At 38.7% G+C, this 18,701-nt stretch overlaps 1 protein-coding gene across 1 annotated transcript; it reads left to right on the top strand.

Annotated features, from left to right (window-relative positions):
* Window positions 1-8: 8 nt before the first annotated feature.
* LOC139711273 (hamartin-like) lies at window positions 9-17,012 on the top strand. Its single transcript, XM_071623184.1, has 9 exons — window positions 9-472; window positions 2,156-2,336; window positions 2,903-3,066; window positions 5,108-5,204; window positions 9,837-9,932; window positions 11,575-11,716; window positions 12,164-12,252; window positions 13,316-13,384; window positions 15,567-17,012. The coding sequence occupies exons 1-9, from the start codon at window positions 255-257 to the stop codon at window positions 16,404-16,406; spliced, it is 1,896 nt and encodes a 631-aa protein (XP_071479285.1). The 5' UTR covers window positions 9-254; the 3' UTR covers window positions 16,407-17,012.
* The last annotated feature ends 1,689 nt before the right edge of the window (window positions 17,013-18,701 follow it).

Raw genomic sequence — 18,701 nt, 5'->3', positions numbered from 1 at the left:
AGATCAGTCAAAAACTCTTTCGTGAAGAATGTGCTGGTAATACCTCTTCAGAAAAGCCAGGAGTAAGGCCGGCATATGCCACTGGAGAGACAACAGAAGAGACAGAATTAACCCATAAGGAACCACAAGAAACTCTTCATAGGCAGTCCAGCATCAACCAAGGTTTCACCCCAATTAGAGACTGCTCAGTGGACAGCATAGAGTCCCCTTACACATTTACCAGCAGTGCCCACACCTCTGCCCATCAAGCCTTCATGGCATTCAGCCACCTTTTCCCTCTTGTCACACCTTCATACCTATACACATCTCATTCGGACATGGCCACATCTGTCTCCCGGAGTAAAGGTGACCATGTGACATCATCCGAAGTGCAGAGTGTGACCAATCCTCTCCACCTGGTGTTCTCACCAACAGAAATACTAGACAGGCATATTGCCATGAGTGATGAGGTCCATGACAAAGAACTCAGCAGGTAAGTGTTTGTATGACTCTGCCCCAAGGTCACCCCAGGAGGGTGCCAGGGGCATACATTGTACACAATTCATTATAACATAACATAATACATAGTTTTTCTTCGCCTGTAGAAACTTTAATTTTTTGCTCTGAAATGGTCACATATGCATGAGAAATGTGTGAAATTACGGCATGATTATACAATTTCTGTTGAGTTCAAAAAAAAGTGAAATATTAGCCAAAAAGGTATGCGGACAGTATTGCAGTCTGAGAACATATCCTACATGTATCATGATTGCTATGTAATGTTTTATAATTGATTGGTAATACTGTACAGGGATTTTGTAATGAAAGATTTTGGCCATGGGGTCAAAGGTCAAGTGAAAATGTTGAAATGTTACAATTTTGTCCCGATATTTTTTAAAAAGCTCAAAGTATTTTGATGAAAATGGATGTTGCCAGTTATGCAAGGGTCACAAAGGTTTGTATAAACGATGCGTTCGTACGAATGTCCCTGTTCGTACGAATTCTGGAGTTCGTATGGCCACCTTACGAAGAGAGGGATTCGTACGAAGTTAAAAAAAGAAAAATCTTGGACAAGTCCATTGACCAGGCTACGAACTTATGAATGGTCTACAAACGGTCTACGAACACTGGTTTCGTACGGCCTTCTTAAGAAGATCGTACGAAATTGTTTAAAAATCCTTCGTACGGCGTTCATAGCAGTTCTTAATGGTATTTGTGACCGAGCCATTAGTGATTATATAAAGAATTGTGGGCCATGGGGTCATAAGTTCAAGGGTCATGTGAAAATGCACAAATTCCCAAATACTTTCTCTCTTAAACAATTTAGCTATTCATCCAAAGGAAACCTAGTTCAAGGAAAGTAAACACTCAACACATTTGTGACAAAAGTGTTATTTCAGTATTACGCCAATTTTGTGAAACTGTCGTCTCATATTGTTCAAGACATACTCTAGACCTATTGGGAGAACCATGCAACTTGGAAGAGGCATACCAGTCGCCATAGTGACATTTCTAGTTTTTATACTATGTTATACTTCATTAGCTAGATTTTGTACCTACATGTGTAATTGTCGAATTGGCAACACATTTCAGGATATAGAACTTTCTGTTTCTCTCCTGATTTGTTGAGTTTTCTTCATACATTTCTGGTTTGGTGCAAATCTTATGATTTTAACCAGTTTCAGCTGATCTTTCTCTGATATTAGATATGCGGTGTAATTCGCATATTCCAATGTACAGATGATATGATGATTTCTGCAGCAATATTACCATGGGAATTTCTGCAGCTGGGAATGTCCAATGATGATGTTAATTGACAGACAGGGTAGAAATAAATGTACAATTATTAATGTAAACGTGGTATGGCAGTACTAAATGTAAAAAAAAAAAAAAATTCCATGGAGATGTTGAGTTAGTGGCAAAAAGTAATATCATTACATTATCACATTATCTTATTCTTCTTCTCTCTGGCAGGAAAATATACTCATGAGCTCACTTGTACTTGTTTGCCAAAGGACAAAATATATGTTCAAATATTTAAAATGTGACTGGGGAATATCATATATCATTTTTCCCCCTTCAGGGCATTACTCTACTTAGTTGTAAAGGCATCACATCTCTGTGCTCTTTATATTGCTTGTAGAGTTGAAAGTTCATGCTTTGTTTTGATCGGCAGACTGCCTCTAACAAGCCAGAAGTCTGTGAACTGGACTCACTATGGTGGCTCTCCTCCAGCTGATGAGATCAATGTGCTGAAGGGGCAGCTCCAGCTCCTGCACAACCAGCTCCTGTATGAGAGACACAAGAGGGAAGTTCATGCAGGCAGGAACCGACGGCTCCTTGGCAAGACTCACAAGGCACTCTCTCTTTCTCTCTCTTCATCTTAAGTGGGGACGCAATACTGAAGAAACTAGAAGTTCACTTGAAGAAATATGTTTTGAGGACATTTCTTTTTATTTTGGAAAAAAGAATGCTATCATGTACTTTACAGTGTTTTTTGTTTTTTTGTTTTTTGTACATGAGTTTTTGCAAGTTGACTGATATTCGCAAAATTAGCAACTCACAAAAATGTTGCCATGTATATCAGTTCAAAAATGGGAAATTATGAACTTTTCTTCTCAAAAGGAATAATATATATACTTTTCATTCTGACACTCTGGTTTTCAATCACAAATGTAGCTATTTGTAAACATTTATGTGCAACTCCCAATTCCGGAAATATAATTCTCACAAAATCTGTGGCATATACATTGATATGTATCTAATATCAGAAGTAAACTTTAATTGAAAGTAGGGAACAAAAGGCCTGAATATTTGAAAATATTGCTTTTGAAGGAGGGGGAGGGTTTAGTTTATGACAGTCTTTATCAGTGTAAGTCATGGCTCTTTAAAAACTTGTCATACTACCTGTGGTTGTATTCAGGCCAAGGCACTTGAGGAGCTGAACACTGCCATGAAAGACCAGCTCCGCCTCCAAGAGGAAGAGATCCTTCGGCTCAGCACTCGGGTCAAGCAGTTACAGCTGGAGAAACGCCAGTTCAGCAATGATTGCAGCCTCAAGGACCAGCAGTTACGAGATGATGTTCGGTGAGTAGCCTCCTCCCCCACCTCTCTTCTTATCTCTCCCTCTTATCAAGTTTCAGCCTTAAAAGTTGCAGATTGTAGTACTGCATTCAAACACTTTGCAGATATGTGCAGCAGCAATTGCCCCATGCTATGCAATTGTGTGATACATGTATGTGAATAGGAAAACAACAATAGTTGATATAAAGTCATCATATTATTTCAACTTATTAACTATTTTTTTTTTTTTTGTGGAGGGGGGAGGGGTAATCAAACTTGATATCCATAGTTCAGTTGTTATCCATAAAAGTGACTAGGTTTACTACCAAGTTGCAACTCACCTCATGCCTGTATTGCACTTTGACCTGTATTTATTAGAATATCAAACTTTTTTTCCAGATATTGTTTTTCAAGTTTGAAAATAGTTTCTGTAATATTTCTGTATGTTCTTCATGTCAAAATCTGAAATTGTTCTTGATAGCGATAGGAATGTGAAGGAAGCTGGTTATTTGTCTTTTACAGACCCTAGACCAAAAGAGACCAATTCCTCATGTGCAATCTATGTACAGGTTGTAAAGGCATTTGAAGAGACATATTATGGTGTAAGCACTTTCTCAGATGCTACTACTAGGCACAAGCTTTTGTATCTCTCTTTCACTAGTCCATCAAAAATGTGTTGTTCCCGTATCACACTTTAACCAGTCAAGTTGAAATTATGTACATGTATGTATGTAAGAGAGCCATAAATAATGAACTAGTAAATGACAATGTCCAGCATCGTACAGCACCAGTTTTAATGGTTTTATAGTATTTAGATAAGAATTCTCTGAAATTGTAAACAGATAGTCACATAGTAAATAAGAAGCAGACAGAGTATGGTAAATAAGTGTATTCATCAATTTCTTTAAGAAAGCCAACTGTTTAATAAAGGTTTGTAGTATCACCTGTAGGTACCACTGAACATTTGTGACATTCACTTGTCAAAATCGTATATATACAAGTATTCAACGGTCTTGTTTCAAAATGTAAAATCCAAACAAATGAAATATTATGTTTCTACTCATGGGGAAATCTATCAATATTGCAAGATATGTGCATTATTACTTGAAGGTGATCCTGCAAAATTTTGTGATGCCATGGTCAGGGTCCTCAGGTGCTACATGTATAGGACATAATTCTTCTTCTGCCAGTCTTTTTTGTAAAATTGGTTTGTATTTCTTGTTTGATAGTCATAAGTTAGAGACAGGCAATGAGAGTAAAATTCAATGTACACTGGACAGCAAAAGAAAGTACCCACTTCTGTCAAAAGGCCGCACACAAAAATTCACCCCCTAGAAATATACAATTTTTGTACACAGGTGTGCTACAATGCCCCTTACTTTAAATCACATGTACATAAGCAAGTGAATGTCTTCATAACAAAGAAGAACTTGACATGCACAGCATCATGGTCATTGAATCAAAAGTCCCACACAACAGCACTTTCCACCATGCGAAAATGGCCACTGAATGGATAACATTTTTAAACAACCAATATGACAAAGTGAACTCCTGTTTTGTCAAAATGATGTTAATGAGTGTATTCTGCATTTAGGGATGCTATCCTTCCTGATTATGCTAATTCTCAGAATAAAATCAGTCAGCTCTTTAGACTGGACATTACTTTACTCTGGTCTAAGAAAGCTTCCATCAGGAAAATTATGCCATGTCTCGTAAGGCTTGTAAGGCTCATTCTGTTACATTTTGCGACTTTTGATTCAGTGACCAAGATGCTGTGCATGTCATTTTTTTTTCTTTGTAATAAAGATAATCACTTGCTATTGGGTATGTGATTACTAATGGATATCGCAGCATACCTGTGTACAAAAAAATGTTTATTTCTAGATGGTGAATTTTTGTGTGCAGCCTTTGACAGAAGTCAGTGGGTACTTTCTTTTGCTATCCAGTGTATTTTGTAATTGTGCAGTATGTATTTCCTGTTTTCCAAACTGCATGTTTCTTTTGTTGTTAGTGTCATTGTTGTGCAGTGGTGGATGATATGATATTGCATCCTTCTTATCTACAGGAAGCTCGAATCTGGTAAGGTCCATCTCATGGAATGCAATGAGGAGCTTAACAAGCTACTTGTTTCTCACAAGCAAGAGGTGGACAAGATGAAGAAGGTTACTGTCTTCTTGTTAACTTTTTCTCTTTCTCCCAAAGAAGTGACAACTCTTACAGCACTCAGGCAAAAGTATTTTAATTCCATATGACTTTATTCTATTTAATAGTTTGTTTCTGAAATAATATCCTTTGACATGTCTACATTCAGTCTCCTTATCTATCATTGTCAGGGCTCGACCTTAGCGGGAGCCCGGGGACCATTGGCTCCCCAGAATCGCTACGGGCTCCCCAGAAATGTATGAAAAAAGCCCGGCTGGCTCCTTAAGTTTTTTTGCCGTATAGACTCACGTTTCAGGACAGAATCATAGTTTATGTACACACTCACACTATGTGACGAGCGCGAGCGGCCCCGGCGCGCGCAGCGAGCCCTGACGCTCGAAGTTATTATCCCTGCAATTGCAATATAGACTACACACTGAACATGTTTCATTCTCCAGCCGGCCCACATTGCCCGCATACATGTGTGTGTGTCTGTGTGTACCCGACGTGTGTGTGTGTTCGTATCTTCTATTATAGAATAGTGAGCGCACATGCAATTCGCTGCTTGCGTACTGTGTACACCGAACGGAACTTCGCGCGCGTAAATCCCTGTCGCCTACGGACCCTGGATGTTTACATCGATCGCCGTGTATCCCCATGTGTGGCCGGCTGGGGAGTGTGAGTATAGTAGCTTAGCTACACACTGTAGCCAGCTGCCACTATAAACAGTACTAGTACCCTGTTTCGTTTTGAGTCGGGGTAGAAGCACTCCATTGTGATATGTCTGCTTCTTTTTCTCTACTTCTTCCGCTTTTCCCTTGCCTCCCAAGTACGAAATGATTTTTAGAGTGTTGTGTGTGTTTTTTTGTAACGTTATTGCATCATTTTTCTGCAAGGAAGAGGTGAGTTTCTGTTCGTGTATTGATGAGCACTGCAGTAAATGTGCAGGTGAAAAGCGTTCTAACTTTCTTTCGTGGAAACTCGATGTATTTCTAGGCCTATTAAAGGAGATCTCATATAACAGAATACTTATAACAAACTATTTTCCGGTCAAAATGAATTAATTTCCTTTGTTTTGTATCGTTTATTGACGATCCCAAGGATCTCGTCGCAATACAGTTTCCGATGTGTATTAATTTTCGCGTAGCTTTCGGTGCTGCAAACTTTTGCTAGGGCCTAGTCCTACTACTAAACTTATCGTTCTATTTCTGTCGTTTCTCACACCTCGTTTGGTACTGTTCCATTTTATATCACTTTATCCGTTCCCTTTATACATGTACTTTGAAATATTTAAACGTAATTCTTTCAAGTGTCTCGCACTTATTTTCGTAACGGCGATTTCTCCGCTTTGCTGCAATTAAGTGTACTTTTTCAAATCGAAGTCACGTGTGTTGTCTTTTCTAAATATTTGTGTTGGGAGGTGTTGATACTTTGTATTTGTTATTTATTTTCCTCGGTTTTTATCTCGAGGAACTATGCGTGTTTCTTAATGTTGATGGAAAAGGCTAAAATGATCTGAGTGATGTCTGATGGTGATGATGAAAACTATGCTGGTATAAAAAGACGGCTTGCTGCAAATGCTGAGCGTACGTGCCGTTCGTTTTATTTCACTTTCCCTCTTATTCTTCTTCCCCCCTTACTCTTCTTTCCCCTCCAAAGAATGATTTAAAAAAAAATACATACACCTCACAACAAAAAGATCCACGATCTACCAACCTTCGTAAAGTTAAATCTAAATGTTCAATATCAGCACAGAATAAGGAGAAAGCATGAATTACAATAGATTAGAGCGAAGAGATTGTGAAATACTGAATACATGCGCGCAGTCCGAGCTCTTCGGCTCGAAGAAACTTGACACCCACCCCTCTCTCCTTGTGGAAATTTCCACAAAAGCAGGTGCCACACCCAGGTGCGTGCCAGACGAAAGAATGGCGCACTGGAATAAACAGCGTGTAAATATCATGGAAATATCGATCGAAGAACCAGCTCATTAGTTGAATTAAAGGAATCATTGCAAAGATACCGTGATTCTACAATTTTATAGCCTTTCTTTTGGCGCATAGCAGGAAACATCAGTCGAATATAGTGTACTTAATCGAATATCTTATGTTCCCTGAACAATAAAAAAGGATTGATTAATCAGTCAATTAAAAAGGCAATCACAGAAATACTTAAAAGGTCTCATATGCCCAGACAAATTCACTATGAGTAGGTCCAATGAGATGCAGTCATCACATGGTTAGACAGCAAAATCATGACAATTAATTTCAGTTCATGCTCATCATAACTGCTTATTACTTTTCAAAGTTTTGGCTATCAACATTCGTTCGAAGGTGTTTTTTGTTTGTTTTGTATGTTTTTCCTCGTGAAAGACGTAATGACTTCTTCGTATCGAATGTAAACTGCATGTTAAATACCGTAAACAAGCCATCAGCTCAGCTATGGCGCATTCGATCCATCGAACTCGCAGTAACCTCTTAGGCAGGAGCACATGGCGCATTCCTTTAAACTTGAAAGTACAACCACGTGTTTGCACATTGACGCAACCACACACAGCGCGGCATTTTGCGATCATCGTCTTAGCAGACTTTCCGATTCCAGTCAGGGTAAAAGAAATTGGAATACCGGTACTTTCGGAAAATACTGATGTTTAAAATCCAGTAAAATTAAAAAGCCTGAAAACAACGCATGACTATGTTTTATAGTAAACAATACTCAGTAGTTGGAAACACCGAGCAGAGTTTTGCATTCACTCACACAGAAGCTTTCTTGAGAAGATGAAAGCATCCCCCTTCCCTGCTAGATAGTGGAAGCTTCCATAACCAGCCCAGCAAGTTTCTGGAGGTACATACATGCACTTGTAGTCTTGTACACATGCATTGAGAGAAAGCAATCAATCAACGCTGAACATTGCGTAGTTTGGATTCTTTATCGTGCTGGTGACCAGCTCGATACTTCGGCATGTGTCGTAATGTTATGTTAAAGAGCTTGTAGGCCTTATAAGTCGACAAGTTTAATTCAAAATGGCAAAAAGAGGGAGATAGAAAAAATACAGATTTTGGTGGAAAATACAGATTTTGGAGCTGCTGCGTACGGATTTGTGCTTCCAAAGCTTGGCAGCTCTGCTGATCAATCAACATGTGGCGTTACATAATTGTTTCTAACCCACACCTTGCAACTAAAAAAAGAAGAACCGAGAAAGAAAGACAATAATTATGAACAGACCAGGGTAAGAAATTACACAAGGGAATGGGAGAGGGACCACACAAAACACCTACACACACACACACGCAGGTGCACGGCAGGCACAGGCACAGGCACACACACACACACACACGCACGCACGCACGCACACACACACACACACACTGTGACTGTGCTAAAACCCGTTAGAGACTAAGAACCAGGTATCTCCGGCTTGTGTCAGTGGAGAAATGCATGTTATATCTAAATGAAATCTTCTCCACCAGGTTAATACATGTAATAGACCTCTACTGCTGATTGTGACTGAGGGAAACGTGGCTCCCTAAAACTCAATTTGGCTCCCTAAAAAGGTCCCTGAGGAGCCCGGCTGGCTTCCTAGAAAAAAAGTTAAGGTCGAGCCCTGATTGTTGATCATCGCCTGACTGGAAAATGTTATGCTTGTTACAGTGACATCACATTTACCCCTAGTTTTGATGTTCCTGGCACTTGTCATATTCACAGATTTTTATTATGTCAATGGTACGTACATGTACCAGAGGACACTTACGTTCAGCAGTGTTCTGCTTTTCATAATGGATGTTTATCACTACAAAAATTAACTTTGTTCGTGATGGATCCGGGGATGCTCACCTTGGGCGAGGGGCAAATTTGGGACCAGTTTTCACATTTATCTCCTCTAAAACACATGGTCAAATTTTCACAAACTTGATTGATATCATTGCCAGGGTGATTGAATATATTTGTACAAATGGCACAGAATCCCCAAACTGGAGAATTTTTGCAAAATCTTCTTCTTTAAGAACTGAAACGCTCTGAGTAAATACATTAGTGGGTATTCTTTCAAGTTTGTTAATGGCAGATCCAGAGGTGGCCTCCTTAGGGGACCAGTTTACACAATTTGATTTAAAAAACAAAAACAAAAACGTGCATGGTCAAATTTTGTACAAATTTGGCAGGTATTATCGGCAGTGTGATAGAATATATACAAATGGACACCATGCCCCCTGTAACCCCCTCCCCCTGTATGTTCTTCGTAGATAATAGTCTGCAAGAGTAGGGCCTACAGTGCTAGACCCACTGGGTCTGATGGTTTTCTTTGGTATGCAGGTCCATCATGGTATACTCTTATTAACCCTATTTTAACTGGGCTATTTAAGACCAAGTTTTTACTGGGGGGGGGGGGGGTCAATTTGATGTGGCAAAATCTTTGTGCGTTGCGGAATCGTGGCGCAAAATGTCGGGGGGGGGGGGAGCAGTTAGAATAGGGTTAAACCCATATATTCCCACAACCCAGGGGATACACTCATGTTGTGTGGAAATGGGTACTTCTAGTTTGTTTGTTGTTCTTTTTTTTTTTTCAATATTTTAATATATATAATTGGATTATTTTTTTATCAACAGTGAGTAGAACTGTGAGATAATGTATTCTACACTAAATCTTTCCTCAGGATCTCCAAACATCTAATGCCTCACTTTTGGACATGGAACAAGAGTTAGCCAGTACTAAGGCAGATATTGCAACAAACAAGCATCTCAAAGATGAGGTTAGTTATTCGTTATATGAATATACTCGAAATTGACATGAAATGTACTGAAACTATTGATTACATATCATGAAATAAGTTTGTTCTTTATACCAGAAAAGATTACTGTAAAACCAGTAAACGTTCACATGCATTTGAATTTCGCGAATTTCGCATGAGCCAAGATTTGCAAAATTAGAATGCATGCGAAAGTTCTTGTCTACACTATATGCAATGAATGCCAGTGGCATTTTGTGAAAATTTCATGCTGTGAGAAAGTCGGTCTGTTCCAATATGTGAAATTTTAATGCCGCAAAGAATATCTTGCTGTACAGTATTCCCTTTCATATTTCCTCCTCTGATGTACTCTAGGACTTCCAAGCTTCCAAGGTTACATGTGATATCTAATTGTCAGATGCAAAGGATTGTTGTGCATCATTCCTCTTCTTTGTGGGTGTGTATAACTTGAAATTACATTTTAGTGTCACTGTACTCTCCTTTACCCCACTGGTTTTTAGCTCACCTGAGCCTTCTAGTGAGCTACAATATGTATTGTGATCGCTCTTCGTCTGGCGTCCGTCGTCCGTCGTGCGTCGTGCGTAAACTTTTTACATTTTCATCCTCTTCTTGAGAAGCCCTTGACAGATTTTCACCAAACTTGGCAGGTAGCATCCCCAGGGGGATTGGATCTCAATTTGTTCAAGTGGGCACCATACCCCACCTGCAAACTCCCAAAAATTAAGGAATCTTAAAAGATCTTCTTCTCTAGAACCAGAAGTGATAGAGCTAAGTTAATAGTATGAGTTAGTACATTGATGACTGTAGTTTCAAGTTTGTTCATGGCATAATCAGGGGTTTGGAGGGGTCCTAATGGGGCCCAAATTGTACATTTTCATCTTTTTCTTGAAAATGCTATGATGAATTTTCACCAAACTTGGCAGGTAGCATCCCTCGGGGGAAAGAATCTCATTCCTATCAAATGGGCACCATGCCCCACCTGGGGGGCCCCAGGGGGCCTAAATTAGGCCCTAAGTTGTGAATTTTCATCTTTTTCTTGAGAAGCCCTTGACAGATTTTCACCAAACTTGGCAGGTAGCATCCCTGGGGGGATAGAATCTAAATTCCATCAAATGGGCACCATACTCCACCTGGGGGGCCCCCAGGGTCTCCCCCCCCCCCCCAAAGATTCTTTAAAGATTTTCTCTAGAACCAGAAGTGATTGAGCTAAGTTAATACAATGAGTCAGTATATTGATGACTGTTGTTTCATGTTTGTTCATGGCAGAATCAGGGGTGTCCTCTCTCCCCCCCCCCCCCCCCCTTGGGACCCAAGGAAGTGGGGTGGGGTGGGTCCAAATGGTGATGTAAATTGTGCATGTTCATAATCATTTGAAACCCCTTGATGAATATTCACCAAACTTGACAGGTAGCGTACCAGCTCTCAAAGCTACCCTCCACCTCAAGTTTCCAATTTTCTCAGGTAAGAGTCTGCAAGAATGCATGGAAGGTGAACTTGCGATACTCAGGTGAGCGCAAGACCCCCGGGTCTCTTGTAATAACCTCATTTATCACTTTGCATGATTGGTGAGTAGCGTTATGTTGGTATGCTGAAAAAGATTTTCGAAAGTGATACCTGACTCATCAACATATTTGTAACCTTCTAGATTGCTAGACTAAATCGGGAGATTCTGCTTCTTGGAGAGGCTATAACCAAGTACAAAGAAAGAATTGAGGAGAGCAAGCTTAACCAGACAGTTCTTCAGCAGGAGGAGGAGAAGCAAGCATTCTACAAGAAAGAGTTAACAGGTTTGGATGGAACGATATTCTATCAGTTGATTGGAATCAATACAAGCAATTTATGATTACTATAGCATGGGCTGTTTCATGTAATATTGAGTTCTACAGAATATGCTTCACACACTAAAAAAGTATTCTCCACATGGTAAGACAAAGAGAGACAAGAAAAGGAAAATGTATTGGATTTACTGCTGATGTACAGTATGATGTAATGGTATAATGCAGTGTCAGTCAACCTTAGCTTTAATACCAAAAGTATAAAATGTCACCTTTCTTGCCACTGATATATACAAATTGATCATGTACAATTATTCATGAAAATTAATACGGTTAGGATGATACAGGGGTGATATGAACCATGTACGCATGTTCTGTTTCTCCATTGAACAAGCAAGACAGAACCCAGTCAGACTACACTGCTTAGGTGCAATGTTATTCTTTTCTGTATCCTATTAGATTGCCATGATGCTGTGAAGCAGAAAACCATTCAGTTGGAAGCTGCTAAAGCAAGGATTATTGAACTTGATGCTCTACTGTCCCAAAAGGTAATTCTGCCAAGCAACATTTTTATTTCCTTGTTTGTTTAGTAGACTTTACTCATATTATATAGAAGTAGAATGTCCTGTGTGTCCATGTGTTCTTCTACTGTCAAGTAAATTTCCCTTTTGCATGATCAAACTTCATAGCAGGTTTAGGTATATTTTGCTGCCTCTTTACTGTGATGTGTGAGCAGTTGGTAGTGAACATGTAGATGTTGCTTCCTCCATTCAAAGCTTGATTTCCTCCTTTCAAAAGCATCAAGCTCTGTGCAATTGTATACCCTGCATGATGCTGTCTCCAGTAAATACTTTGGATTCATTGGCATACATTGCCATTGCTGCTGCCTCACATTTCTTATGTGAGCTTTACTTGCCACATTTCTAGGTAGATTTCATTCAAATTTGCTTGAGACCAAAGATCACCTAACTGAAAACATACAAGATGTCATTCTCTGGTGATGGATTAAGCAAGGATGTCATTTGTCTGAAGGGTGAAAATGAATTCACAGTTATATTAATATGATAAGGTAGAAGATTTATGGTTCTCTTCATGGTTAAGGGGTCACTTAACTTGGGCCAAATATGCCAGTTTTTTAGCCACTGTATCTGCTTAAAGAATGTCAGATGGTAATGATATGATGAAGGGAGGAAAGAGTTTGTGATATTCAAGTATATGTAAACAAAATGAAGTAATGAGGATGCAAGGTAAAAATAAAAGATGAAATCAGTATAGGCTTGTTTGAAATTGCTAATAGACTTTTTAGTGAAGCTGGAAGATTCCAGGGCAATACAAATAAGGAAGGAGAATAGCAGTGAATAAGGAAAACGATTCCTCTATGCTAAGGGGGTTAAAGGTTAATCAAGGGTCAAGATCAGTGAACTTCTGTGATGCAAGTGGTCAGCCTGTATCATAATCAAATAAGAAAGGAGAAACATCCAAGTTTAATGAAAATAATATTGCTCTGGTCTTCTTTAGGAAATTGATTCAAACCTAGTTTAACACAGTTATGACACTGTGTTTTCAATAACATACCAGTTTTGACGGGTTGATTTTATGGTCTTGTTCTAGGATCGATCAATAGCAGAACAGAAGAGGTACCTGGAGAGTGTGAAAAACCTTTCTCATGGAAAAGTTGACGTGAGTATATATCGGTGTAAGAGGAGAGTGTGTATAGTATTAGTTGTTATGCATATTCTGACTTCTTTGTCAGCAATGACTAAAAGGTATTGTTTACCTTTGGGAGCAGTGATTACAAAAATGTTCGAGTTATCACATTTGATGGATATGTGCTGGCCAGTTGTACAGTGCACTCCAATTATTACGAACACAGTTATAACGAAATTCCGGTGACAATGAAGTAGAAGTCCAGGTCGCAAAATTATAGGCTCTATGTTTTTTTCTCGTTTATTTGTTCGGTTATAACGAAATTTTGATATAGCGAAAAAACTGCCGATCCCAAGGATTTTGTTATAATGGGAGTCCAGTGTATCACAAAACATCCTACCATATAAAAATTTTGCAATAAAGCTAAAATACAAGGAGATATCACCATATTTCTCAATAAAGCATAACTGTAGATGGTTTATTCTAGAAGCAGTTCTATAACCTGTTCACATTTTGTATATCTAGCTATTCTTAAAGGGATGGTGCAGTATTGGTGGAGATGAGAATTGGGCTTTAACCCTATTGTAACTGGGGGGGGGGGGTCAAATTGACCCCCCCTCAACATTTCGCGCCACGATTCTGCAACGCGCAAAGATTTTGCCACGTCGTTTCATGACTTTTTTCATTGAAGTTTCCCGCATATTTTGATACCAAATTTGCGACGTCCGGGTACACCGTTCTGAAGTTACGCAATGTTTTGTATATGCATGTCGACCCAAAAAAAAGCTCAAATTCATGATTTCGTGTGCAAATCCAATGCAAATTGTGTTTTTTTGTTTAATTGATATAAATAAGATTATTTCAACTTTTGAACATTGAAATTAATCAATTCTAATGTAGATAAGCTTGAAAAAGTGCCTGCAACAAATTTTGGCCAAAAGACAATAGAAAACAAAAGGTCGAAAAAATACTAAAATACATAAGAAATTAACAAAACAAGAAGAAACAAAAGAAACTGATTTTGATTGCACTATTTTTTTACAAGAAAATTGTTTGATGTATCTTGAGGAACTCTGACACAAAAATTTAGCAATCCTTCATTCTTTTTGACGGATTTATAGGTGAAAATATGATTTCATACGTAAATTTGCATAATTAATTTATCACAAAATATAAAATCATAATTTCTCTTTTGTATGACCATGTAATCTTTTAGTTGACATCCGGCTCTATGTTCAGGCAAAATTTTGCGGCGATCGGGCGATCTGAAGGGGGGTCAAATTGACACCCCCCCCCCCCCCCCCCAGTAAAAACTTGGTCTCAAATACCCCAGTTAGAATAGGGTTAAACTTTTTGCAAGATACATGTAGGAAGAAAGTACTATGATAGAGTACAGAGCATACCATTTTAACAGGAATTCAAAGTTTATTTGATGATAATCGGGTCTGGAATTACTGATACATCCAAAAATAAAGTAAAACAAAGCGATCGTAATAAAGAGTGTGGGTCCCACACTTTATGACAATCGCTCTTTTTTGGATATCTCAACCATTTCAAAAACAATTATCATCAAATCAACGTTGAATTCCTCATAGAATTCATGCACTTTCATATTTCATAAGAGGTTTCTCATTATCTCACCAAATATGTTAGAAACCTGAAATAAGGTCTCAACCAAAACCATATGATCCCTTTAACATCAATTATACTCATTTTTACTAACTCACATTTCAGAACTATCTTTACACACCTGCAAATGGGAGATAATGCCTTTAAGAGTATGGTTTTATTAGACAGGTCTTGACAGTAGTGATGCCCTGATGGCCTGGGGCCACTAAAAATTGAAAAACTGTGGCATTTTTTCCCCACAAACTATATCTTTGAAAACAAACAACCTTTAGATATTAAAGAATACACTTATACCATGTGAAATTGGGTTTCTCCAAAGAGAAAATTTCAAATCTTTTGACTTCTTCCTCTTTTTGCTGAAATAAGCAGTAAGCATCATTTTGCTTTGTACCAGTAGTTCAATATCATTACATGCAGCTTAAGCTAGTAGAAGAACTTTAACTTAGTTCTACTAAAATCATGATATGATTTAAAGTAAATAGTTCCCCAAAGCACATTCTGACCAGATTTGAAGATGTTTCTAAGGATGACCTTGTTCTGGACATTGTCTCGTTACTAAATCTTTTTCCACTGTGTAATGATGCAGGCACTGGAAGCTAAGTACCACTCACTGAAAAAAGTTAATCAGCGACAGGAGGCCCACATCCTTCAACTCACCAAACGCATCAATGAATGCCGTAAGCCACGGTTACGTGGTGGACAGATTGATGATTCCTCAGCGAGCTCCAACTTATCCAGGAGTAATTCCAGTAGTCCCAGGAAGCAGCTTGACCGCCAAGACAGCACCGACTCTCGCAGTAGCAGGTCACGAAAGAAGGCCCATGGAAATAACTTATCAGAATATGAGACTCCTGTTGGTAGCGAAAGCTGGTCATCATCAGTCCATCCACAGTCTTTTCCCGATCCAACAGAGACAAACAGTGAAAAGCCACAGAGTGCAGGGGAAACATATCCAAAAGGGTCGCATTCACGTCTATGGGATTCCAGCCACGAAGGAAATGGCAACAACTCTGACAGTAGACCTCAGACTGATGTCAACCCAAATACTACTAGCGGGCATGGTGCAAGTGGTCCATCCATTAAATTCAGCGAGACTTCTCCCTTTGAGCCTGTTCAGTCTATGTCAAGTGCCCCAACACATCTTGGACAAAATAAAAGTTTACCTGACAATTTCAAAACTGTCACTTCTTCATGCCCAGAATTTGACCACTTCTCACAGAACTCTGAATTCAGATCAGAAGGTGCTGCCAGCCAATCTAGCTCTGTCAACAGGACAATTTCCCATGAAGACAAAGCAAATGGTGATAACGTATTAAGGCCGAGAGCTGTTGTTGACAATGTCAGCTCTGGCATTGACAGCCAAGGTATAGCCAATCTTCTTGACCTTGACACAAGCATGGAGGAACATGGCTTAGGTCATTGGTAAATCAACACAGTTTCTCCATCTGAGCTGTTTATACAATTCACCACTGTGCTGAGTTCTCATTTTATACTCAAATTGTTAAAATGTCAAAGTGCAAACAACAAATAATGGTAGAAAAAAAGATTAAGGTGAAAGGAATGAAAAAAGAGCAGCAGCTCTGAAATTTTTTAGCAAATTAGATGAATTACAGTTATGTCCCCTTGAATATGGTGTTTATCTGTCATTTTGCAGAGAGGCCGGATAAATGATTTAACCCATTGCTACGTTGCATTTTTGCTCAGTTTTATTGATGTACTCTAATTTTGCTTTTATTCCATCACTAATAATAAGCATTCTTTTGAGAGTAGATTGTGCCTTGATCATGGCGAATATATTTCTTACTTCCTAATTACCACACATTCATTGTCTTTGTTGCATGTCTCAAGTGTTTCTTTTTGTTGACAATGTCAAACTCACTTTGTCATTCAGCATACTGCAATTGACTAATAGAAACATCTGTAGAGATTTAAGTTTGTTCTGATAGAAAATATTACCAAGACAAATATTGCCATATATTATATGTTAACCAATCAACTCATCAAGGGAGAATGTTATAAATTATGTTTGAGTGCAAAGTAATGGAAAGCCATATGGTAGGGGGTGTCCATAAAGGGGGGGGGGGATGTTGAGCTGAGTTGGTATTCTCAGGATACAGTTGGAGAGAAAATCAGATTCACATGCATTGATTTTGTTTTTCTACATGGTGATAGCAATGTTACACTGTGCAATGGCATATTATATTTTGATTAAAGACAAATCAATAATGTCACTTGACCATCAGCCTTCAAAATTGTGTGTTCATATCAAACGAACATATACTTCCAGTAGATGGCATTGCAGACTTGGTGTCTTTACACTTGCTCCATTTTTGTTCCTCCCACAAATTGTTGCCAGAGGCATTATGTTTTCGGGTTGTCCGTCTGTCTGTAATTGGTTTTATGGACACTGTTTGAGGTATCCAAATGAAAGGCATATATAATAATTATGTATGAGTGGACGAAGCTGTGCTTATCAACTTGAGGCCACACACAAGTTTAAAGGTCATAGGTCAAGGTCAAATTGTATAATGTCACCACTTCCCCTTATATCTCTGCAGTGCCTGACGGTATTTTCATGAAACTTAATGTATACAGTATATATATTACCAGGTAAAGATTGTGTAGGGATAGTTTCAGCCTTGGGGTAAAAGGTCAAAAGAAAATACTAAAATTTCACTCCTTTCCTCCATATCTTGGAAATTGCTCAAAGTAACTTCATGAAACTAAGTAGAAATACATGTGCATGTATTGCCTGACATTGGGTCATAAGGTCATGGGTCAGAAGTCATGTTATAATGCTATAAAATTACACTATTTAATGCTGAAAATACACTATTTTCTCTCTACCTTGAATATGATTCAGTATACACTTGATTAAACTTCGTATACACATGCATTTCTGTGCTATGACTCTGTGGGGGAAAATTTGGTCCATGGGGTCAAAGGTCAAGTGAAAATACTAAATTTACACTTTTTTCCCGTATTTTGAAAATGGCTGGAAGTTTGTACAATGAAAATTTGAGTGTATGTTACGAGATGGTGACTAATTGCCAGTCATGTGAAACTGTTGTCTCACATTGACAAGCTATACTCTAAACCTATTGGGAGAATAAAGCGATGTAGCAGAGGCATACTAGTTACCAAAGCGACATTTCTAGTTCACCGATAGTTCAATGGTTTGTTAATGTTCAAAGAGGCAGAGTGCAATGCAAATGAATTAAAGGTATTAGCCCACATTTGTAAACCTGCAGCAATTGGTCTCATAGTTAGCATGGAGTTTGGGTATGATTGCAGTAACACCTGTGCAAAATTTCGTTCCAATTAGTCCATTACTTTCATCAAAATAAATGAAAATGCACCGTATGCATGCGTATAAAAACGCTCGCTAGCTCCGGTCCACGCAGGTACTACATGCATGCGATACATGTGTAAGTTAATGTACGTAGCTAACCCGCGCTCGTAATTCGATTTTGGGTCGGGTTGACCCGGTTTGAAAATTGATTTTAAAACGATGATTTTCTCTCTTTTATCGAATGGTATAGACAAAGAGCAACAGGTGAGGTATGTTACTGTTATAACTTGTACTTGAAGTCATATTGGACCTGTTTTATGCAGTTTTGATTTTCGTGGGTTTGCAAATGTGGGCTAGTACCTTTAACACTCTTCACATTGAGGGAAAAAAGAAGAGAGAAACAACTTGTCAACTATCCTATGTAGAGAT

The sequence above is a fragment of the Diadema antillarum genome, unplaced genomic scaffold, assembly GCF_040938485.1.
Source record: "Diadema antillarum isolate AM-2024a unplaced genomic scaffold, OU_Dant_1.0 seq00001631_RagTag, whole genome shotgun sequence".
Taxonomy (NCBI): Eukaryota; Metazoa; Echinodermata; class Echinoidea; order Diadematoida; family Diadematidae; genus Diadema; species Diadema antillarum.
The sequence above is the reverse complement of the archived record's forward strand: the minus strand, read 5'-3'. Positions and strand labels throughout refer to the sequence as shown.

What these genes read in the sequence shown, in the direction of transcription:
- LOC139711273 (XM_071623184.1), top strand. Translation starts at nt 255, where the DNA reads ATGGCATTCAGCCACCTTTTCCCTCTTGTCACACCTTCATACCTATAC. An exon ending in CATGACAAAGAACTCAGCAG is followed by an intron (nt 473 to 2,155) that starts GTAAGTGTTTGT and finishes TTTGATCGGCAG; the next exon opens with ACTGCCTCTAACAAGCCAGA. An exon ending in TTTCTCATGGAAAAGTTGAC is followed by an intron (nt 13,385 to 15,566) that starts GTGAGTATATAT and finishes GTAATGATGCAG; the next exon opens with GCACTGGAAGCTAAGTACCA.